Genomic DNA, 24,991 nt, shown 5'->3' with positions numbered 1-24,991 from the left:
ATGTCATGTGTTTTTGAGCATAACATCATACTTTTCTGAGAAAACGACACCAATTTGGCTCATGAAATAAAAAAGAGATGTCACAATATTGATACCTACCCGCAAGGGAGGTAACTCTGTAAAGATGATTAACCCAGAATTAAGTTAGGATTTTGAAGGTAAGTTATAAGACCGTGAAGGTATAAATTGCAGACATGTAATTATAGTTAAATGACTTACCGGAGGAGCATCCACAAGTAACATTGCCTCCAGAATTCACAGAACACGTACTGTTTGGTCCTATGCAGTGGTTGGCCAGGATGCAAAGGTCATAGGTCAAATCACAGTCTTTACCAATAAAGTTTTGAGGACACCTGTGAACACCAAGTCAATATTTAATTTTACCAAATAAATAAACAATATAAGATCTTTGTTTTTTCAGTAACAATAATAATATCACATCAGTGTAACTAATTCATAATGTAAGATGTAAATGCTCAAAACTCCTTACAAAAATCTGGACAAGTCACAAAAGGAACTTGCATTGCACCTGGCCAAAATTTAACACGAGAGACGGGATGGATATAAGAAACACCATGATATATTATATTAAGCCTCACCATTTAGTGGATTTTTACAAAAGCTGTTTGCGAACAGCAAAGCTTGCCTCTGGACTAAGCACCAAAACCTGAACAAGGTCAATTTGGGCCCAATGGACCTCTTGAAATTCTCAAAATCCATCATTTTCTTCATCTATACATCATAATCTAAAATTAATATATAAATCAATGTCAGTTGTTAAGGATAAGAATATCGCACTTGCACCAGCATAGAAACTCTTAATTATAGTTGTTTTGAGACCAAGAATCCAACAGCCAAAAATAATAGCCTATCATTCATGTCGATTTCATGTTTTAAATATTCATACTTACACACACATGTAGTCGGTGACGAGATTGTAACATGTGCCACCATTCTGACATGGGCTGTTGTCACATTTATCCAGCTCGTTTTCACAGTTCACACCCATCAGGTTTGCAGCACATGTACATGTGTAGGATATACCATCAGGTATACAGGTACTGCCGCGGTGACATGGATTACTATCACAGGCATTTCCTAGCTAAAGGAATATACAGATATCACTGTTCAATAATATATAAGTATTCCAATTAACAAAACATTTCTATATCTATGATCAGAAAATTCATTGGTAAAAATCGAAGGCAAAATGGGCGTTCATTACCCATGAAAAATATACTTGACTGAAACTTTCAATCATTAAGCAATTAAACAATTTCACAATTAGCAATTCAAATTCAACACCAGTAGCATTTCCCCCCATTATCATCCACTTTTTATTTAAACACTGATTCTGTTCATATTATATATCCATGGATGCTACGGATAGACTAAAAAAAAACAGTTATAAGAATTTGAAAATTATCTTATTTTTAAAATGGTCTAATCTAAACCATTTCATGAAACTACCCAACTTTTCATTATCATATGGTACCACTATGTATATAATATACTTACTAAAAAAGAGATGTCACAATACAAGGGAGGTAACTCTGTAAAGATGATTAACCCAGAATTAAGTTAGGATTTTGAAGGTAAGTTATAAGACCGTGAAGGTAAAATTGCAGTGTAATTATAGTTAAATGACTTACCGGAGGAGCATCCACAAGTAACATTGCCTCCAGAATTCACAGAACACGTACTGTTTGGTCCTATGCAGTGGTTGGCCAGGATGCAAAGGTCATAGGTCAAATCACAGTCTTTACCAATAAAGTTTTGAGGACACCTGTGAACACCAAGTCAATATTTAATTTTACCAAATAAATAAACAATATAAGATCTTTGTTTTTTCAGTAACAATAATAATATCACATCAGTGTAACTAATTCATAATGTAAGATGTAAATGCTCAAAACTCCTTACAAAAATCTGGACAAGTCACAAAAGGAACTTGCATTGCACCTGGCCAAAATTTAACACGAGAGACGGGATGGATATAAGAAACACCATGATATATTATATTAAGCCTCACCATTTAGTGGATTTTTACAAAAGCTGTTTGCGAACAGCAAAGCTTGCCTCTGGACTAAGCACCAAAACCTGAACAAGGTCAATTTGGGCCCAATGGACCTCTTGAAATTCTCAAAATCCATCATTTTCTTCATCTATACATCATAATCTAAAATTAATATATAAATCAATGTCAGTTGTTAAGGATAAGAATATCGCACTTGCACCAGCATAGAAACTCTTAATTATAGTTGTTTTGAGACCAAGAATCCAACAGCCAAAAATAATAGCCTATCATTCATGTTGATTTCATGTTTTAAAATATTCATACTTACACACACATGTAGTCGGTGACGAGATTGTAACATGTGCCACCATTCTGACATGGGCTGTTGTCACATTTATCCAGCTCGTTTTCACAGTTCACACCCATCAGGTTTGCAGCACATGTACATGTGTAGGATATACCATCAGGTATACAGGTACTGCCGCGGTGACATGGATTACTATCACAGGCATTTCCTAGCTAAAGGAATATACAGATATCACTGTTCAATAATATATAAGTATTCCAATTAACAAAACATTTCTATATCTATGATCAGAAATTCATTGGTAAAATCGAAGGCAAAATGGGCGTTCATTACCCATGAAAAATATACTTGACTGAAAACTTTCAATCATTAAGCAATTAAACAATTTCACAATTAGCAATTCAAATTCAACACCAGTAGCATTTCCCCCCATTATCATCCACTTTTTATTTAAACACTGATTCTGTTCTATTATATATCCATGGATGCTACGGATAGACTAAAAAAAAACAGTTATAAGAATTTGAAAATTATCTTATTTTTAAAATGGTCTAATCTAAACCATTTCATGAAACTACCCAACTTTTCATTATCATATGGTACCACTATGTATATAATATACTTACAGAACAAGTTTTACCATAAAAGTTGTCTTTACACTGACAGTAGAAATCATCATTAAGATTGTAGCACTGGACTGTTCGGTCAGAATCACAAGGACTCGACGCACACTCATCAACATCGTCACAGTTTTTACCTACAATGGAGAGTTAGCAGCATATCTAAGATGTTTACAACACAGCCACCAATATATGTCCACAGTCATTTATCATCATGTTATTGTCTGGTTCTCTATGCAATAGCATGGTAGTAAGGAGCTGTATTAATTAAACACCTCACAGACCGACACCACTAGAAGTGTTTTTAATACTATCAGATGTTCAGCTGACTTCCAGCCTATTATCAGATTAAATACATAATTCTATTGGTGACCAGTCTAAATGTAGTAATATGACATACAGTTAATGTGTAGGTCTTTTATATGTGGATTTTTTTTCCAATGTTGAAATCGGTTTTCAAACTTTCATGGTTAACAATTTCACCCTGCACATCTAGTGAAATCAGGTCAAATAAATTGGACTTTATATATTCATGGATAACTACCAAATATGATAATGTCCATGGCACCAACAATTCTAATTTTAAAGTAACTGTTTGTCAACCCATTGGAAGAATGTTAAAGTTAGAGAGCCAAGAATATATTGGATCACCATTCTACTTCTAGTTCTGTCTATTTCTATGACACCCTCTATAATGAGATGATCCTTACCTGTAGTACCTGGTGGACAGACACAGCTATAGTCGTTGATACCAGTCTCTGTACAGGTGCCATCATTGTTACATGGGAGACTGAGACACTCGTTGTAGTCATAGCGACAGTTAAGTCCACCGTAACCTGGGACACAGGCACAGAAATACTGGCCCACCCCATTGTAACATGTCCCACCATTCAGACAAGGAGAATTTGTACAGTAGTTGTTCTGTCGACAGATTCGACTGCTATCTGAAGATCCAAGAATATGATTTAAATAGTTAAAGCAACAAGTTATTGATTTTAATTAATATTATATAACACATCACCCTAGTTTTTTTATATTGTACCATACAATATCTATTTCTGTGGCCTGCATGATAACTGATCTTCAAAAATAATTTGTTTTAAAATGGGCAGATATCTTTGATGTTGGCTCACTGGACTTGGTTTCACTGCATCTGTCCTTTCTGGCCAGAAAATCAGTATTTAAAATTCAAACAGATTTAGATTTGAGAAGTTATTATACAAAGAATCAGTTCTCTGCCCAGGTTTCATTGTCAACTTGGAATGGTAATAAGATGTAATTATTCTGTTCTAAATCTCACTTAAAAATGTACACTGTGTAGTAATTACAATGAGAGAACTGTTACCAGCATGGACAATCAGTACCCCCTGCTAATTAACTCAGACTGCTAATTATATCAGAGTTCTCTGTACCAAATTTTATTAAAAACTGTCAAGTAGTTTAGGAGGAGCTCACCAGACAAAGTTGTGTCTACAGACAGACAGACAGACAGACAGACAGACAGACAGACAGACAGACAGACAGACAGACAGACGAAACAAACCAATTACTGTATATCCCCCTTAACTTTGTTATGGCAGGTATAATAATACCTATAGCATGTTATACCTTCTGTGTAGTAATCCGTACAGCGACACACATAACTTTCGTTGACGTAAACCGGATAACAGACATCACGATCATCACCGCAGAATCCATCCAAACACACAGACTGCTGTTCCCAATTCTGGCAGTACTCCCCTGTATAACCAGGAGCACACCTACACACAAACGATGTGGCATTATGTGCATCACAGCTCCCTCCATTCAAGCAAGGTACTGAATTACAATTATCTGTAAAAGTAATTTTTGTGTGGAAATTACCTTTGAGAAAAAAAGTAATTTTTGTGTGGAAATTATATGTGAGAAAAAAAATTAAATTTTTGTGTGGAAATTATCTGGAAGGAAAAAAAGTATTTTTTGTGTGGAAAAAACCAAGCAAAACAATAATAGAGACACATAAACCTTAAAGCACCATGGTTTAAGAGCAAGATCAGACTGTCCCATCTTGAAAATTGTTTTAAATCAAATATTTCATAATCAAGAGACGAATTAGGTCACATCAATCTCGGATCATTTGTAATACATTTCACAAAGATTTTGGTCCACTTTCAGCTTACACCAATCAAGATGACCTTGACGGGATCATCCTCATTACCCCAGGGCTTACTGTCGTTACTTCCACCCGAGGACTATGTCATAGTGAAACTGAAGGCAGTTCAGGAGAAAAGAACTGACAAATCACAGTCCTGCTGACTTCCTTTGAAGATTATAGTGAAAGTGATGCACCACTTCATAGCTACAGTGTACCTTTATTCATTCTTATGATGTACACCAAAGGACCAAACTACTTGTTCATATCTGTTGCATCACACAGAGCCTTAATCTGTTTTGCTCAACATATTCCTGGGGTGGATATAATTACACTGATAGTAACCCCTGGAATACCAAAGATGTGATTGGATAAATTCAAACACAAGTTAATCAATAATTTCTTCTTCTTCTTGAAATATCTGTACTTCACAACATTTGATTTCTTAAAGTTTGACAGAGAGATTGAACTTACAAGAACAGCCGCCCACCAGACGATATCTATTTATAGCTGGTTGGTAGGCACAGTAGCTCCTTCGTGTTGTGACTGTCGCACCATCAGTGCAGGGAAGTGTGTAATAATTTCCATATTTAACTTGAGTGTTGGGAGAGCCAGGGTCAATAGTGCTGGAGTCACAAGTCACCTCTAGATAAAGTTTAAAGTTCATATTACTATTACAGTAATAATGGAAAGTTTAATTCCAAGGTTAAATAACGGTTTGTGAACACAAAAAAAGGAAATGTTTTAATCATTTTGTTTTTTGTAAAAAGTTACAAAATTCAACAGCAAACACCATGTATTATTAACCATTATATAATAGAATGTTTGATAATAATCAAAATACTGTACAAATTTTAACGATCAAAGCTTTAGCCTCGTTAATTCGCGAAAAGTTTATATATCCACGAATTAACATCTACATGTACATCACTGATTTTGATCGGAAATCCAATAAAAATTTTATATATTAGAATATTAATCTTTGCGAACTTGTTTTGAAATTGAAATCGCAGAATTTAGTAGCTGCGACAGTAAGTTATTAATTAATTGGTTTACTGTAACCGTTTATCAATTAATTGCTGTAAATTAATTGAGTGACCATCCAGGAGCTATCATTATAAATGTAGTTTATCAATGTGTCAGTGTGTGATATACATGAGTCAATTTGGAGACTTAACAATATGCTTGTGATTGACTCTTTGTACTAACTGATTAAAGTGTACATCTTTGATAAATCTGACCTTGACATTCGGGTACAGGTGAACTCCAGGTTGAGTCAGCCTGACAGGTCCGAGTGTGAGTAGGAGATAATGTCCCCTTGATGGTATAGCCAATGTCACATAAGTACGTCAATGTATCCTTATATAGGAAAATCGTCTTCAAGCTTAGTACTCGGCCGTTCCTATCCGGGGTACGACGCTCGGACATAGGCAGTTCACACTGGGTCACTGCGGAAAGGGAAAATTAAATTTTCTACCGATAATCAAACCATGCATTCTCAGATTAGCTACCGATGAAAATATGTAAAGAGGGTATATAAAACCTAACTACGACTGTAATCGATACATAATTCTATAAGATTAACAATGAAATTGATATCAGTCAAAATTTGGCTACCAATATGAAAGCCGCTATATTAGAGATTATTCAAACATGTGGCCTAAAGGTTGTAAATGACACATAAAATCTTATTAGAAGGCCTTTGGTTATAGAAATTAGAAACTAAGCTCAAAAGGAGGGTATCAAAGAGCCCAATATCTCCTTAATTTATACAAACCTCTGACCAAAAATAACAAACCAAGGTCATATAATCTACATTAAATGTAATCCTGTATTTTTGTTGAACATGGATATCCAGTTTAACAGTCGTTTTAATTTTTGCATGTATTGATTCAGAAGTTAATCTACAAACACCGACACTTACCTACACATGAATGGTTGATGTAGTAAGAGTTCCAGGGGTCAAGTCCTGTCTCCCCTGCCAACAGCCCCACCCCCTGGAGTTGTCCAACCCCCGGGCCGGGGTACAGTGTCCCCCCTGTTAGGCACCGACAGTGATACGACCCTGGGGTATTCTCACAGTCCATTTCACAGTAGCCGTTGTCCTCTAAACACTCGTTGATATCTGTAAAATAGCATGGGCTGTTTAAGAACAGCTCGACTCTGGTTTTGCATTAAAACCTTAACTTGGTCATTACAGCCAATATGGCCTCTTGAAATTCTCAATATCCAGCATTTTCGTCCACTAAATAATTGTTAATACCCATCACAACAATTTTTATCCCAAAAAATTGTAGAAATCATTGTCAATTGTTACGGATTACAGTATGTATTTCAACACTTGCATGAAAACCTTAACCTGGTTATTCAAACACCTTCACCATAAGTACCTTCTCTTCAAAAGGCAAGTAATGGCCAATCATTGATTCAGAAATAGATCAAGGTCAATTACATATATGGTCATCAGTTGAGTATTTTGTAATGTTTATGCAAACTTACCCTCACAGATATTAGGATCATTGGCGGATGTTTTATGACCAGGAGGACAAGAACAGATGTAACTGCCAGCGGTGTCTGTACAGGTCTGTGTAGAGTGACATGGGTTGGATGTGGTACATTCATCTATATCTAAAACAGTGGCAACTTTTTTCAGTTTGTATAATCTGATATTTGTTTCTCTAACTACCAAGCCACTTATTGTTATAACTGAAAACTTAAAAGTTATGTGGGCACCTGACAAAAGGTTTATGAATATCTACTTATTTAGTCTTTTAATTTAACATTTTCTTCAATGATAAAACTTAATGTATCTAACAATCAATGCTATTCCTTCAGTTGATATTTTACAAAACTTGGTTCATCATTTTGTGTTTCAATTCCTCAAGCTAAATAAAATATCCATGACTTAATGATATTGTGCTGTAAAATCAAATAAGAAACTATCATTTACGATCACACACTTACTGACACACTCTGGTGGACTGTCCACGCCACATCTGTACCGGTCAGCTCCAACGAGGGTGAAACCTGACATACAGGTTACTATGACAACATCACTAACATATACCCAGTCGTCAATGGTTACACTCAGTGTGGCATTAGGTATCATCTGTTTTCCACAGCTTCTATCTGGATACAAGCAACACATGATAATCAAAAATTAATACACTCTCATTTGGGTAGATGGAAGAAAGGTACGCACACCAACACTGGATTTTTTTTTTTTTTTTTTTAAGCCATAAACGGTCTCATCTCTGAATAGAATCAGAACAAGATGTGATGTAACTACACAAATTGGGATTGAAGGAGAAAGAATGGAAAAAACATGCCTGAGAAAAAAAGATATGGGTTACCCTATATAAATACCCCTCCCCCTCCTCTCATGGGACATAAACTTAATACGGGGGTTTCGAGATCCCAAAACAACGTGGGTAAAGAACTATTTATCGTCGATTAGTCCCATCTTCTGGTGATTATGAAGTCACAAAAATCACGTCAAATGACGACGTCATAATCACCGGAAGGTGAGACTAATCGACCGTAAATAGTACTTTACCCACGTTGTTTTGGGATCTCGAAACCCCCCTATTACAATAGCTATTTTGATTTTGCAAAATAACAGCATGAAACTTGTATATTACACAGGTAAAGTGATCATTCCAATAGGTTCCATTCTACAGGTGTAACAATGATCTCAAATGTACAAACATAGAGGTTATATTTCCAAAAAAATACCTACTTTGACAGAGCGGAAGGTTAGGTGACCACACCCCATTGTCACATGTTACAGTTGACTGACCAATCAGTTCATTGTGATCCTTACAGGAGAATTTGAGTATTGTGCCGTGCTCAGTACCATTGCCATGTAACACCTCCATGTAGCCATCAGACACTGCATGTTGTAGAGGACAGGCACCAGCTACAAAGTAAGACACAAGGACATGTCTATATTATTTATAGCCGTTATCTTAATTTTATATCTTTACCTATCAAGAGTTGTCTGTCCTTGAGACTAGGTACTGACTGCAACATTTCGTTTTTCATGGATGTAACAACATGTTTTTCAGAAATGATGTAAAAAAAATTCACAAAGTGTCATCATTGATACCAACATGCAAGGGAGATAACTCTGTGATATGTTAAAGTGAACTTATTAATATTTCTTTGAGTTTAAATTAACTGGGAATTGATATTTGAAGTTAAAACCATAATTAGGGTTGGTTACAATGCAGGTAGCTCAAGCCTAAATATGGTTGTGTGAGCTGAAGGTTTATATCGTTCTTATGATATTTTACCAAAACATGTAGGTATAGTTCCCCAGTTTCCATTTGCTCCACAAACCACCATTAGGTCTCTATCTGCTGTATAGCCACTGTTACACCTGTAGACGATAGAGTTGTTTCCCCTTACACCAGTAGACGATTCCACAACACCAAACTGTATCTGGGGGATCGGACCACAGTACGACACTGAAGACCAAACATAATGTCAGATATCAGGTAGAAACTTTTCATTTCGCTATCTAATTCAAAAACAAAATGAATTTAATGAATTTGTATAGAATACAATTTAGCATTATTCTTCTAAGTTATTCCATCACATAGCCCTTTCATACAATCACATTTATTACTTCATTATTTTGCTACTAAAGAGTTGGCATATCAGGTAATTAATTTTATCATCATTTAACATACTGTTTACATGGAATCTTACAGATTCTAGTAAGATTACATTACCCTACTCCAAGGCCATTTTTTACAGCAAAACTTTTCCTCAAAAGCAATAACTTGAGAATATATGGATTACATTTGTATGGTGTAAATGTCTGAATTAGGTTTACCAATTGTGAAAATAACGTAAAGCTTTTATATTTAAACTGTAAATCACAAAATTAAGCACAAGCAAATATATCAACGTTCACATAAATTCAATGTGATCATTATCACATTTAGATCTCAAAGCCTTTTACTCACATTCACAAGTAGGTAGCTCTTTATCGTAGACACCACCCTCCAGACAGGTCAGACTGACCGACTCTGACTCCTGATATGGAGGTAAAAAGAAATGACCAGTCCGACACCTCACGGTCAGCTCATCATCTAAGTGGATATGACTGGACTTTGGACTTGCCTCAATAGTGTCATCGACCAAGTCTGCGCAATCTGTGAATGAATGTACCAAGATGATAAGTCAATAACATTGATCATTAGAACATTTATATCTAAAATATGGAAGAGCATTGCATCTTACATTAAAGGATGAATTTTGTTAATGTTACATAATCACATGAAAATGTAGCATTATATCTAACCTTCAAATACTTCATAACCGGCATTGACTTACCAGATGAGAAAGTTGCATTAAACCCCACATCCTGTCCATAAGCTCCGGTAGAGAACAAAATCAACATGGCATCACTGTGGGCTGTGACTATCGTACCTGAGGCTGTCCCGCTCAGTCCTTGGCTGTCGTGTAGGGGTGTACCCTGAATGTTCAGTCCATCGTAGAGCTGTGTACAAACAAATTTTTTATCTAGGATATCTCTATGTGTATGGTATAGAAAACTATCACGCAATTTAAAGATACTCCACTGCCGAAAAATCATATTTTTTCACTATCAAATACAGGAGCAGACGATTTAGTATTTTTCTTCAGTTATAAAAGTTACTTACTTTATACCATTACCACCAATGAAAAGTATGAGCCTCTAATTACTTTAAGTTAAAAATATGAAATATAATTAATTGCATCCCGAAAACATTCCGTGGCACTATATCCTACATGGAATGAAGTACTGATTGAGAATACCCCAAAGGAATTTTTTATTTTTATATGTTATTTTTTATGTTAATTAGACATATCTATACATGATTAAACACCAATTATTATTCAAATGATGAATATCATTTATGCTCTGTCAGCGGTGGAGCATCTTTAACTTACTATATGGTCAGTTTTAATTTGAATTTTGGACTGTAATTATGAAATGCACACCAATGCTAGAAATGAGAAGAGTAGATGATCCACACAGATAATATCCTATCTTTGACTTTAATTAACTATCCTTGAAAACCAATAAAGAAGCCAATACAACAGTCTTTTTCTTTAAAATTTTACATGCCCACCATATATATAAATATGTACCAGGTTTCTGCATTTAATATCTAAAATTACATGAGGGGAGTGTTTCAAAATTGCTTTATAAGCAGTCACTGTGTATTTATTTCTACCAGTGTGTTACCTTAACATAATCCTTCTGCATCTGTGTGTGGAAGTCTGTAAACTTGATGCTGATTGGCCGACCAGATATTGAGCGTAACTTCCAGCTACACTCAAGCTGATTGGGGTAGGGCTTAACACCATATCCAGGGGAAGTAACTCTTCCACTGTCAGACAGGAGGTCAATCTCACAACCTATTGGCAGTTAAAAATGTTCTTATATAAAATCTATAATCAACCGGCGAATCTATAATCAACCGGTGAATCCTCTATTAAAGGCAGTTTTTCATATATTACGTGACTTAGACAAACAAAGTTGAGTTCAACATATGACCCTTTATATATCTGATACACTTTATATATCTGATACACATTAACTTAATATCAATCTTAAATCTCAAAGACCAGATTTCAGGGTGATGACAATTTTTTAGATGTTTTTGCTTAGCCCATCGTAGATGACATAACTTTTCATAACGTCATCTGTGATTGGCTGACTGCAATTTTCAGATAGTTGGAGACTTAAGAATGTTTAATGATCCTGGCCTCAATTCCTCGAAACTTAAGTGCAGACTTAAGTCAAAACTTAAGTTTTTCTCCTTATGTAACTTATATGAAAATTTATGATTTAAGTCAGTTTTTGACTTAAGTTTGTTTAGAGAAATCAGGGCCTGGAGGCTGATACAAGAAGCTAATTTTGATGTAAAAGCAACATGTCTAACTTAAATTACTATCAACTACTATTAGATAAGGACATGGCAGATGTTCTAATCAACGGCCAGTTTGAATTCTTATAATTACCCAATTGGGTCTCCAACTTACAGCCAAGAGGTAGATGGAAGCTAGCATCTGACAATTTAACTCACTATTAGTCCTTGAATTCAATACTTGCCTGTTCCATATGTAACAAGGAATCCTCTGCATGATAGGTGTTCAACAAGTTGCATAGATACTAGCATTCTGTTTCCTGTTGCCATGATAACAGCAGGCCAATCACTGCCAGACGTCAATGTCAGCAGAACATCAGCCAGTGGGTCGTCACCGTTTTTGAACTTAATTACATCAGCTCCACAGAGGTCAACATCTTTTATCTGTTTATTGGTAGTGATTGATACTTATCAATTTTTATATGACATTATACACAGTTACCCATATTCTTAAATTACATGGTATCGGAGTATTAATCTATACAATATGAAATTCAGTTTTCTGTTATTATAACGCTTGTACATTCCTAAAAAATGAATTTAACTATGTTCACGGCCATGTTATAAAACTGTTGATATTATTAACATTAGAAGATATATGGAAAAGGAAATATTTCCTTGATTTAAGTGTAAAAATGATTTAAGCCTCATAGCCAGTTAAAACACTCATTTCTGAAGTTCTTACTTGTGAATGATTATAAACACAATTAATGAATAAGTGTTCCAAAAGAGGCGTTCACTACAATAATGGATTCCACATACCTCTACAGACACTATGCCTCTCCCCGGGGATTGTATGACCCAGTCTGCCTCCAGGTCCCCGGGGTGGAGGAGAGGGTAGAAGGGAGTGTGAAGTTGTTGTGGGTAATTTTCTGTGGTCAATATCCCACCGGTCATTGGCAAGGTTCCTCTTGGGTACACTGTCAGCAGGGGCAAACTCTTACTAATATTTGATGTACCACTTATTAACTTCTCAGAGTTTTATACCAACAATGGCCACAAATAGGTAAAATTTGGTATTTCTATGAAAAAACACCATCCTAAATATTGAAGTGTTACTAACTGAACTGTATTTTACTTTAAATACAAATTAAAGCAGTATTTCTTGATTGATCTGGGACCTAGATACAACACATTAAGTTTGACCACACTACACTTTTCATCTTCAGCCATGTTTCCTCTGGCCCCTTCATTCCAAAAAGAATAAGAACTTCTTCTTCTATCAACAATACACTTTTAATAGAGATATTTTGACAGAGAGATGTTTGATAGAGATGTTTAATGTCAGAATGTCCACCATTGATGTTATCTTGACATTATGTATCTCAACATTGAAGAAAATAACAGCTTTGATTAAGTTTTTTTTTTAATTTATTCCAATACATTTTTTTTAGTATCATCCCAATACATTTTTTTAGTATCATCCCAATATATTTTTTAGTATCATCTCAATACATTTTTTTCAAGTATTACCCAATACATTTTTTAGTATTATCCAATTTTTTTTTAGTATTAACATTTTTATACCAATACATTTTTTAGATTATCAAAATCCCAATACATTTTTTTTATTTCATATTTTTAGTATTACCCAACACATTTTTTTAGTATTATCCCAACACATTTTTGGGTATGGTTCCTATTGATGAAGGACAAGTCTTGACATACAGGTGAGTTCCGATCTGCTGTACAGGTATGGCCACCTCAGACAATAGATAACATGTTCCGTCCCCTGGGGTGTACCTCACCCCCATACAGTTTACACTCTCCTCACACCTATTCAAACAGTATCCTACATCCCCATCCCTGGGGATTGTTGTAACACCCCCTGGCTGGCCCTCAGTCTCTCGCATATTCGCCAGTTGTGATATTACACATCTATACTCTGCCAAAAATAAGAAATTGTACACATTTAGGAAAGATAAAATGCACTTACTCTAGTACTGGGGTTTGAACTGGAGATCATCACAACATAATTAGCTATATCAATTGAGCTACCAGTATGTTATTTAGCAGGCGATCACCCTGATTCAGAACTGTTACAAAGAAATTCTTTTTCTTTGAATTTTGCATCTTTTAGACATTTGATTCCTTAATTATTAAAAAAAATATTTTGTTTCCTTCAAGTCAGGAACTAATAAAATAATTGAAGAAATAAAGCAATTACTACATGATGGATTTTTGTAGAAATTTTAAAGTTTGTCTAACAATGTGATAATTTGGAGGATCAAGAACACCATTTTACGATTTAATATCTAAAAGGCCAGTGAGCAGGAATAGTTCCTGACATTTACCTGTATACCAGGAGAATCTGAAGCTTCCATTTCTGTTGTTGGAATGGTCTGAGAGGAAGCGGAGGATGAGGAAATTATTGGAACTAGAGAATGACTGTTGTAGGTTCCCTGTCAATCGAGTTAGACATCGACTTCCTTCCACAGTTGCACCTCCTATCCACACTTCAACATAGTCAAGCCCGTACTCAAGGTCGAATTCAATCACCTGAAGATATTAATTGAATTTTTAATTTCAAAATTTAGTTCAATCAAATAGAAATGGTTCATATTAATTGCAGATAGATCTTAGTGATGTTTAACTGACAGTGTACTTTTTAATATTATTAAATGTGCGAGGATCTAAGTGTAGACTTTATCACTCACATCAACTTGTATGTGTGACTCTGGTGGTCCTTGAATTACCCAGGTACACATGGCACGATCAAGGTACTGGCCGACTATAGCTCCCACAGGGCTCACAACCTCACCCTCTGTTCCAGACTGATAAAATGTACAGCTTGTTTCTGAAACCGCAAGAGGAATTCTTCAACTTTCTAATACAAATGTAATTGTAATTATTTTCAAATTCTAGAAGGACTGGTGTTTTAGAAAGTCATCTACAACAAAAAACTTATTTCACCTCTTGTGATCAAAATAAGTAATAAGTTTCACCTCTTATGGTCGTAGGTCTTATGGCATACTGAAGTAAAGAGCCATCAATCTTTATTTTTCTTTCCAATATTAGCATCACTATGACCTGCATTTAGATGTGTACTTTTAATTAAGCAAATCAAACACAGCAAATGTTGCTAGTTTTACCTTTGTAACAAAAGTAGTACTCTCTAGAAATGGCATATAAATAGAATCCAATGTTATCAAACCTCAATGTAAAGTAAACCTCACCACAGTCCCTCTCGTCGGACCGGTCTCCACAATCATCCACACCATCACATAGAGATAGACTCCCCACACAGATACTGTTCGCACACTGAAACGTTCCTGTACCAAATGATTTTAAAGAATGATATAAATAACATGAGTCTGTCAAATTGAGAGGTAAATCTGAACCTGGGTGAAAGTTTGGGGTCGATTGTTAGCATAAATATCATAAGTAGAGTGCTGAGTCTGCTGACCAGGCATAATATCTCAATGTAACGAAGCTGTGGTGCGCTTCGTTGCTATATTTTCCGGAAATTATATTAACCGGGACTTTGGCGGGAATTTGCTGGGCACGAGATCTCAGGACTGCGCCGAGGCTTTCAGTTTTCTGCTGGGCCTTGAGAGGTGAGGGTTGTGTTTTTGAAACCTATGTAATTTTTATATATTTGTCGCCCATCCTTTCCCTAATTTGCTGTTATCGTGTAGTATGGAAATGCATTGACATTACTGTGTGTGTATTTTTCGCTGTCAGTCGATATTTTTGCTATATTTTTGAGGTTGAAATACTTGTGAAATTGTGCAATGTCGGACTTGGCGTGTCTCGCTTTTGGACGGGTTTCGGTGGTATTTGAAAGTCTTCACTCTTGTGTTGAGAGCCGTTGGTGGGCTGGAGGGGGGTGGGAGCCTCCTGTGTTGAGTTTCGGGGTTAACCGTTGGGGAGATATTTTGAGAATCTTCGCTGGAGAACGGTGTTTGTGAAATTGGAGGTTGGGCTATCGATAATCGGCCCGGTGTGTGGCGCCGCGTGCTCGGTCTTTCATTGATGGGTAGGAGTTGATTCTGGTGGCGAGAACGTGGGAGTGTTGGCGGCGGGATTGTCCATTTCGCAGTGCTTCCCACTGGGCCACGCGGGTATTTTCTTGTTGTCACCTTTACGCATGTTGAGTGTTAGTAAACTGTTGAATGAATTTGATGTCGTCCATTGTCCGTGCTCGCTGGTGCCGTTGAGTGTTGTGGCGAGACATAGGAATCTGCAAGCTAACGCGGCAGTCGAACCCAGAGCAAAACAAATAAATTGTATCATTCTTACTCTACGCTAATGACTGCGGTTGTAGCGAAACAAGTCGTTACAATTTGGCGCCCAACGTGGGGCCCTAATTATCTAATTAATTAATTTGAATTTTTGATAGTTGACTTATTTGCTCGTTTATTTACTAGGCGTTGAGACAAATCCCTGTGTTTGTGAAATTTATACAGGTGTACTGTTTACGTTTCGGTTGAGTGGTTACGCTTGGGTGTATAATTTCTCAAGTGTGAGCTATTTATAGCTTGCACTGTGTTTCTCTATTGTATTCTAGATTTAGTCTGGTTAGCTTGATTGACGAAACTTGTGTAGGCGTGTAACCTTAGTACTAGTGGGAATATGGACAGTGCGGATTTGGTTAATGAAATCGAGGCTTTACAAGCCCGTATACACACTTTAACTGCAGACATAGGGGCTCATGGGGGAAGTCGTGCGACAGGACATAGGGGAAGGATGGGCGGCAGTGTCACTGGGGAGGCCACTCTTGCAGGGGGGACCCCAGGGGAATTTGGCCGTGCTTATACACCCACGAGGGGTAGTTCCTCGAGGGCGAGCCCTGATTTAGTTAAACCAATTGTGACACCAGAATCGTACAATGGCCAGGGGAGTTATCGCGATTGGTTCACGCATTTCGACACCTGTAGGAATATTAATCGCTGGACAGACCAGCAAGCATGTCAATTTCTAGCAGTTAAATTAAAGGGGTCCGCGTTAAGGGTATTTTCTGATTTGTCTCCATATGAGAGGCAGGATTATGATACTGTCACGACAGCCCTTAAGGAGAGATTTGACCCAGATAGGGATACAGGAGTATTTTGGGCACAGTTACGGGGTCGAACGCGAAAGAAGGGTGAATCACTTGCTGATTTGGCTGGCCATATCCAACGGTTAACATGTAGGGCTTACCCTGAGGTTGATTCCTCGGCAAGGGGTACGATAGAAATACAACATTTCATTGATGCGTTGGACAATAAGGAAATTCAAAAACAATTAAGGCGGAATAAGCCAAGCACACTCGGGGAAGCTGTTAGAATGGCTCTGGATGAAGAGAGCTTTGACAAATTAGAGGGCGTGGCCAAAACAGCAAATAACCCTGTGGGTAGTCTAACCGAAAATAATTCTGCGCCTGAATCAGAATCTGAGTTATGTAAGTTAGAGAAAAGGGTAGCAGAGTTAGAGCAGTTGCTTCGTAAACATTGTATGGTTAAACCGCAAGGAAATTCCCCTGTCCCTGTTCCCCATCCCTATACCGTGCACGGCCAGGTTCCGAGGGGTCCCCAATGTTTCCGATGTAGTGGGTGGGGACATGTTCAGAGGGATTGCCCTTTAAACTAAGCAAGGCTAAGATGAGGGTCCCATCTTGGCCAAAGGACGCGGAGGCCCACCAAGGGGTTATGTTCATAACTGCAGGGGTTGGGGGACTTGATTCAAATATCACTGGTCCGCTAGGCGACGTACGGTTTTTAGTCGATACCGGCTCAGATATTACAACCATAGATATAAAAACCTTTGAGCGATTGTTTGACGGTAATATGCCGGATTTAGAGCCCGTAGGCCGTGCTTTCCTCACTGCGAATGGTGATAGACTAAATATAGCAGGCTGTTGTACTTTATTAATTACTATAGATGAGGAGGCGTACCCTCACCCTGTTCTTATAGCTGAGACCTCTGAGGAGGGATTGCTAGGTGTGGACTTCCTGTCAAAATACAGGGCAAATATTAACGCCTTTGATCGAACTGTAACTTTCGGTGCTTTACAGAAGGTTACTACGTCGGGTTCTCGACCCCGTGTGTGTAAGGTCACGGCGGTGCACGATTATACAGTAGCGGCGGGGCAGGAAGCGCTCATTACGGGATTAGCAGCTCGATGTGACCCTGGGGTCACTGAGGGTATTGTAGAGCCCAGGTCTCTCTGTGTAACTGATACTGAGTATCCAGAGTTTGTTCTCGCTAAGACTTTAGTACAATGTGATTCTTATAAAATGGTCCCTATTCGTGTAATGAATCCTGGGGATTCAGCTGTGGTCATTCAGAGGGGTTCTCTGGTAGGGTTGTTACACCCGATAGCCTGTAGTGTGACTGGCGTGGATAAGGGGGATAACTCTGATCAAGATCCTTTACTACAAACTTTAATACAGGATACACAGGCAGCCGTAGATGAAGATAAGCGAGAGACTGTAGCCCGATTTCTTATGAAAAGTAGAGATGTTTTCATGAACCGATAAAAAGTTAGGTCGTTGTGATAAATATCTTCACGACATAGATACCGGTGATGCACTTCCTATTAAACAAAGAGCATATAGGCTTCCGATACATAAGCGCGAGGAGGTCGATAGGCAGGTTCGAGATATGATGTCAGAGGGGATCATAGAGCCGTCGGATAGCCCCTGGGCTTCTCCCATAGTGTTAGTTCAAAAACGTGATGGGTCCATGCGATTTTGCATTGATTATCGGAAATTGAACTTGGTAACTAAGAAGGACGCTTACCCTCTGCCGCGCATAGACGATAGTTTGGACGCATTGAATGGGTCATCGTATTTCACAACCCTAGATTTGGCCTCGGGCTATTGGCAATTAGGGTTGGCGGAACAGGCGAAAGAGAAAACTGCGTTTACTACGGGCTCCGGTCTTTATCATTTTAATGTCCTTCCCTTTGGCCTCTGTAATGCCCCCGCGTCCTTTGAGCGTTTGATGGAGAGGGTCCTCACTGGGTTACATTGGAAGATATGTTTGGTTTACCTGGATGATATCATTGTGTACGCCAGTACTTTTGAGCAACATTTAGATAGGTTACAGCAGGTATTGGATTGTTTACATAGTGCGGGTTTACGCTTGAAGCCGCAGAAATGTAGACTATTTAGGACCGAGGTATTGTACCTCGGATTCGTGGTTTGTGCTGGGGGCGTAAAGTCTGATCCCGAGAAGGTCAATAAAGTTAGAAATTGGCCAGTCCCTTCCAATGTGACCGAGGTGAGGAGTTTCTTAGGCCTCTGTTCGTACTACAGAAAGTTTGTGAAGGGTTTCTCTGACATAGCTGTCCCATTATTTGACCTTACTAAGAAACATGCAAAGTTTAGTTGGGGTGCGGAGTGTCAGGAGTCATTTGATAGGTTAAAACAGACCTTGTGTGAGGCTGCTGTCCTGGCTTATCCCGATTTTGATAAACCATTCATTCTAGATACTGATGCTAGTGAACATAGCTGCGGGGCTGTTTTGTCTCAAATTCAGAATGGGGAAGAAAAAGTCCTATCATACTTTAGCACGACCCATGCTCCTTCAGAGTTAAAGTACAGTACGACCCGTTAAGAATTATTGGCAGTCATTAAGGCTGTTAAGCATTTCAGACATTATCTCTATGGGAGGGAGTTCACTATTAGGACTGATCATGCCTCCCTGAAATGGCTAGCTTCGTTCAAACAACCAGAAGGCCAGGTTGCTCGTTGGGTTGATTTCCTTGACACCTTTCAGTATAAAATTGAGCATAGGAGTGGTACTAAGCACACAAATGCGGATGCCTTAAGTCGTAGGCCAGGGGGGTGTAGCAGTGTTGTGTTTGGGAATCAGTGGACCCATTCCGATGTAGAGCAAGCCCAGGGAGACGACCCTACGTTAAGCAAGGTTATACAGCTATTACAAGAGGATTACGCAAAGCCCAAGGGTGCTAGACTAGCGGGGCTAACGTCGCAGGTTAGATTATATATCAGTCAGTGGGATCAACTCGAATTGCACGAGGGCCTATTGTATAGAAAGTGGTATAATGTCAAGACCCGGGAAACTTCTCCTTTACTGGTAATTCCCCAGGGGTGGGTCGTTGAGGTCCTTAGAAATGCCCATGACGCGCCATCTGGTGGTCACCTAGGTACCAAGAAAACCCTGGGTAAGTTACAGTTAAAATTTTACTGGGTAGGAATGCACCGGGACGTAAAACACTACGTACGCTCTTGTCGGATATGTGGGGCTAACAAAAACCCTGTAAGGAACCCCCGAGCCCCATTAGTGAACATGGGGGCAGTAGAACCTATGGAAAGGGTAGCTATAGATTTGTTGGGTCCTTTTCCCATTACTGACAGGGGAAATCGTTATATTCTGGTAGCAGGGGATTACTATTCAAAATGGAAGGAAGCTTACCCCCTCCCTAATCAAGAGGCTAAGACTGTGGCTGAGGTGCTTGTGAGTAAGTTTTTCAGTAGATTTGGGGTACCACGGACCCTCCACTCTGATCAGGGCCCAAATTTTGAGTCTAGGCTTTTCCAGGAGATGTGTGATTTACTGGGTATGCGAAAAACTCGAACCTCCCCGTATCACCCTAGTGGTGATGGGTTAGTGGAAAGGTTCAATAGAACACTAGTAGCAATACTTCGCTCCTATGTCAGTCTAGATCAGTCAGATTGGGACTTAAGGTTGCCTTTGGTAACTATGGCTTATCGTTCCAGTGTCCAGGAAACTACTGGGTATACCCCCAACCGCCTTATGCTAGGTAGGGAGGTTAATATCCCGCTAACTCTAATGGTTGAGCCCCCTCCACATAGTCCAATGACCCCCCATGAGTTTGTTGAGAGGCTACGGAGAGATAGTAATAAAGCTTTTGAAACTGTTCAGGCCCATGTTCGGCAGCAGCAGCATAAACAGAAAATATATTACGACAGGAAGGTGCATGGTGAGGCTTTCAGGGAGGGGGATCAGGTATGGTTACATACAAATAGAGGAAAAAGGGGGTTAAGTCCCAAACTCATAAGTAGTTGGAAGGGTCCTTTCCTCATTAAGAGAAAGCTGTCCGATCTCAATTATGTCATTGTAAAGCCTGGTAGCAGGAACCAACAGGTGGTACACTTTAATCGTTTAAAACCCTATTATGAAAGGGATAGGGGGGACCTAGAGCCCCTGGGGAGTTATCCCCACACAGTTTTAGGGGGCGGAATTGGGGTAGACGTCGGTGCTAGTAATGAGGAGCACATAGAATCCTTAGGGGACAGCAGCCTCCCTTGGGATGATATGGGGGAGTCTGAGGAACTACCCCAAGGTACGGAGGATGAGGGGAATCTAGAAACTGGTAACCACTTGGAGCTAGAAATAGAGGGGGATTTTGGGGACCTACCAACCCCATTACCGAGGCGGCGCCGTAGGCGGCCCCCCGATTGGATGAGGTCAGGTGCTTATGATCTTACTTAGCATTGTATATAAGAGGGGTTATTATTGTTTAGTAGTATTGATATTACAATTTGATAGGACTAACATTTGTTGTTCAACTTGTTTTTCATGTTTGCTGTATACTGGTGCCCCTGACCTGGGGGGAGGAACTAAGGAAGAGGACCCAGGCCCCTGTGTCGTTGCTGGATCCACAACGTCAAAGCGGTTTGGGGAAATGCGCAGGGCCCTGTCTGGACCCAGACGTCCTTATTGTTATTCCGGAGAGTGTGATATAAAGTGCCCGGAGGAACTTTGAGGTGATAAGTATCGGGACATTGGGGTGTTGCTGCTGGCCAGGGTAACAAAAACCCCCAGTACTTGATTCCAGGGAATTTCAGTGTTACACAAGGGGAACATTATAGTTTGGGCCCGATCGGGCAGGGTAATAACCCCGAACCGCGCAGCACAGGGGTCTGGAGGACACCGTGTCGACCCCTGAATATCCCTCCCCCCCAGGGGGCATCAGAACTTTAAGGAATAATACGCATAGTGAGGAACATTCCATGCATTCATACCTAGTATTGATGAGTAGTTCCGTAATGTTCATGTCTAGTCTGTGGATGTATTTATGACCTGTTTTTATATATATATATTTCCTTTGTATGTTGTAGGGATATAGAAGCAAACATGAAACGACTAGTATCAGGCCAGGTGGCAATTATTGGCCATAGTTATATAACAAGACTTAGCAATCTTATCAATAACCCTAGGGAGGGGAGGTTTACTCGGGATCTGGGATTGACGGGGGTGGGGGTTCGTCTCTATGGTAAGTCGGGGGGGGAAAATTTGGGATATTGTGGACTTGGTAGATCGAATGAAGAGGGAGGGATTTAGGCCGGGGGTAGTAATATTGCAGGTGGGGGGGAACGACCTAGATAGTAGGGAGGATAGGTTTCAACATTTCATGGGGGTCCTGCGTATGATACTAGATACATTAGATAGCTGGGGGGTAGAGCGGGTGGCCCTTATGGCAGTATTTCCGCGGACCCGGCATCGTGCGGTGACCGGGGCGGAGTATGCGGCTCGTCGAGCACGCATGTCTCTGGCTCTCTCCCTCGAGATGAGGGACCGGGGTCAGAGTTATGTGGCTCGGCGACGCCCTCATGTCCCCCCGGCTGCTGAGCGATGGGGTTCATTTGAACCCCACGGGGATGCGGCGGTATTTTCATGAGTTGCGCCACCTCTCTATCCGGGAATTAAAGAAAATTTAGGTAGGTATATAGCCGGGGTTGGGGGGGGGGACCCACATATACAATAGGTGGGGGAGGGGGGAGGTTGTTACGTAGGTGAACTGGTGGTATGTAATGTTAAGTGTAATTGGTGGGGGCGACCAGGGGCATGTAGATAGGACTGTAGGTATAATTGTAGTTAGTTAGGGAGAAGATCCAGGTGGTTGGGGGTGTCTCTGGTGGTAAGAGTTGATATGACCAACACCTCGAGATAACCCTAACAAGGACTTCTCCTATTCAAAATTGTTGGGGTGGGTGTTTTTGGCTGTTAGGTATTCTGGCCACTGTGGGGACTATGGTTCTGGTGGTTAGAGTTGATACGACCAACACTGGGGTCTTGTACTCACGTGGTCAGACTTAATTAGTTTGGGAGGGAGCTATATAAGTAACGGGAAAAGTCTCTGGTCGACCCCAAATTTTCATTCGAGTTGGGTTAAGTAAAATCATAAGAGTGGCTTCCCCAGTCTTGTAGGATCGTTTAGGGCCCGGTGGAAAACTTTGTTTTGTTAATTGTATGTTTTTGTATTTGTGTATTTTTTTTCCCATAATGTCATATTTTTTTCCTTTTGTTCTAAAGTCGTGTAAAAAGGAGGTGGTGTCCAAGGCAGAAAGAAAAAAATTATCTATGGGTACTTTTCTGATTTTGGAATTGTCTAAAGTATAAAGGAAATTTAACTTGGTTAAAAGACTCTTGGGACATTGTTCTGGTTTTTTTTTATATAAATGCTGGAATCTTGTGAAACCCACAAGGTTAATGACAGCAAGGGATTATTACGTTTATCTATAATCTTAAAGTTTTCGTGTACGGAGTTCCGGGACATGGAGCTTAAACTTTTTCTGCCTTGGAAAATTATTCAACTCTCTAAGTTATGTTTGGTGGTGTCTAACTTTGCACAGTGGAAGGTGTAACGCGTGCAAATATATATGTTAGGGGTAAAATCAATTGCTGATTGATGTCCATTTCATAATAATTATTATGGTCTCACCATTGTAATACTCGACAACATCTTCTAATATACATTTATTGCAAAAGTAAGCAAGGGTGCCTGTTACAATTCTTTTAGCACCCATTTCTGCGCTGAAATTCTCCAGTCTGCTCTGAGGTCACTTGGCATTGTACATACCTCAGGTGGTAGTACAATGTATATATACGAGGCATCTGCAGTTGATTGCTAGGGCTGTAAAACAGGTATACAAAGAGAAAGAAATACAAAAGAAAAGGAATGAAAAACAACCATGCCCTAAGCTATATATATATAATCACTACTAAACAGAAGTGATTGATGTACTCGTAGAGAAAATAAGTGATATTACAGGTGAGCTGAGTATTGAACTTTGCTAGCCACCAGCTACTACCTATACCAAGGGCACATAACTCATGTGACTCTCTGAGCTGTCTGGGGGTTTCATAGCTTGTCTCCGACAATGCTACATTTAATACATCAGGGTTGTTTAAAGTGGAGATTTTCGGGTACGTACCAGTGGTGTTACGAAATAAAGATGTAATAATTAAATATCTGTGGAAAAAAAAACCATAAAGATAAATAAAAGATAAGGAAATACTTGTGTAATTGGTTGAAAATGAAAATACGTAGATTTGTGCAGGATTGCTTGATGAAATATAATACTTTCATTGTCTTAACCTCTGATGCGCTCGCATTGTGGTTACTTAGCAGGAATATCAATGTTGAACATCTTAGGGATAATTAATCGGTGATACTTGTACATGTTCTATACTTGTGATGTGATATAATTAATATTGTACTATTGTAATATTATACTATTATATTGTAATATAATACTGGCATTGGGATGATTGTTATCTTTTTAAATCCCAATTCCACTTCAGGATAATTGTTATATAGAGAGTCCACCTCCTTTGTTTTTTTTGGTACCTTGTTGTACAATTGTTTTGTTTTTTTGTTGTTGTACATGTTATGATGGAGATTTTGGCCAGTGAGGAACAATTGAAGGATAATCATTAATGACATGTTCTATCTCCTGTTTAGAATGGCCGCGGTATGTTGATGCAGTTTTCACATTATTTTTTTTCGTGCAGTAAGTTGTTAGTGGCTGCGGGTCGCATCCTGTCTAGGTGGTTGGGGGGACAATATAGGTAGTTTTTTTTTCTTTTTCTTTTTCCTTAGTTGACGTTTCCTTATTAAGGCATGTTTGTCTTTGTGCAAAATTTTGGAATTTTTTTTTTTTTCTTGGATTACCTCCCTTTATTAAGAGATGTTTGATTTTGTGAACTTAAGGTTTTTCTTTCCTTAAATTACCTCCCCTTGATAGGTTCTTTAAAATTTAGTTTGGTTTTTTTTCCATCCTATTTTTTTAT

General features: G+C 38.8%; 1 protein-coding gene across 1 annotated transcript in view; it reads right to left on the bottom strand.

Moving 5' to 3' along the window:
* Positions 1-24,991, bottom strand: part of LOC138317186 (uncharacterized) — a 60,881-nt gene that overhangs the window by 24,119 nt on the left and 11,771 nt on the right. Inside the window, exons 6-28 of the mRNA XM_069258738.1 lie at positions 15,178-15,273; positions 14,659-14,798; positions 14,296-14,500; positions 13,622-13,886; positions 12,764-12,944; positions 12,187-12,385; positions 11,317-11,489; positions 10,419-10,584; positions 10,049-10,237; positions 9,371-9,544; positions 8,815-8,994; positions 8,040-8,204; positions 7,575-7,703; positions 7,000-7,200; positions 6,317-6,523; positions 5,550-5,720; positions 4,553-4,777; positions 3,655-3,888; positions 2,951-3,081; positions 2,346-2,536; positions 1,653-1,786; positions 912-1,098; positions 220-353 (exon numbers count right to left, since the gene is read on the bottom strand). Of these exons, the coding sequence (XP_069114839.1) occupies positions 220-353; positions 912-1,098; positions 1,653-1,786; positions 2,346-2,536; positions 2,951-3,081; positions 3,655-3,888; positions 4,553-4,777; positions 5,550-5,720; positions 6,317-6,523; positions 7,000-7,200; positions 7,575-7,703; positions 8,040-8,204; positions 8,815-8,994; positions 9,371-9,544; positions 10,049-10,237; positions 10,419-10,584; positions 11,317-11,489; positions 12,187-12,385; positions 12,764-12,944; positions 13,622-13,886; positions 14,296-14,500; positions 14,659-14,798; positions 15,178-15,273 (4,077 nt within the window). The remainder of the gene's footprint in view (positions 1-219; positions 354-911; positions 1,099-1,652; positions 1,787-2,345; positions 2,537-2,950; positions 3,082-3,654; positions 3,889-4,552; positions 4,778-5,549; positions 5,721-6,316; positions 6,524-6,999; positions 7,201-7,574; positions 7,704-8,039; positions 8,205-8,814; positions 8,995-9,370; positions 9,545-10,048; positions 10,238-10,418; positions 10,585-11,316; positions 11,490-12,186; positions 12,386-12,763; positions 12,945-13,621; positions 13,887-14,295; positions 14,501-14,658; positions 14,799-15,177; positions 15,274-24,991) is intronic.

Source organism: Argopecten irradians, chromosome 3 (genome assembly GCF_041381155.1).
Source record: "Argopecten irradians isolate NY chromosome 3, Ai_NY, whole genome shotgun sequence".
In the NCBI taxonomy this organism is placed as follows: Eukaryota; Metazoa; Mollusca; class Bivalvia; order Pectinida; family Pectinidae; genus Argopecten; species Argopecten irradians.
This window is presented reverse-complemented; position numbering and strand designations above follow the sequence as displayed.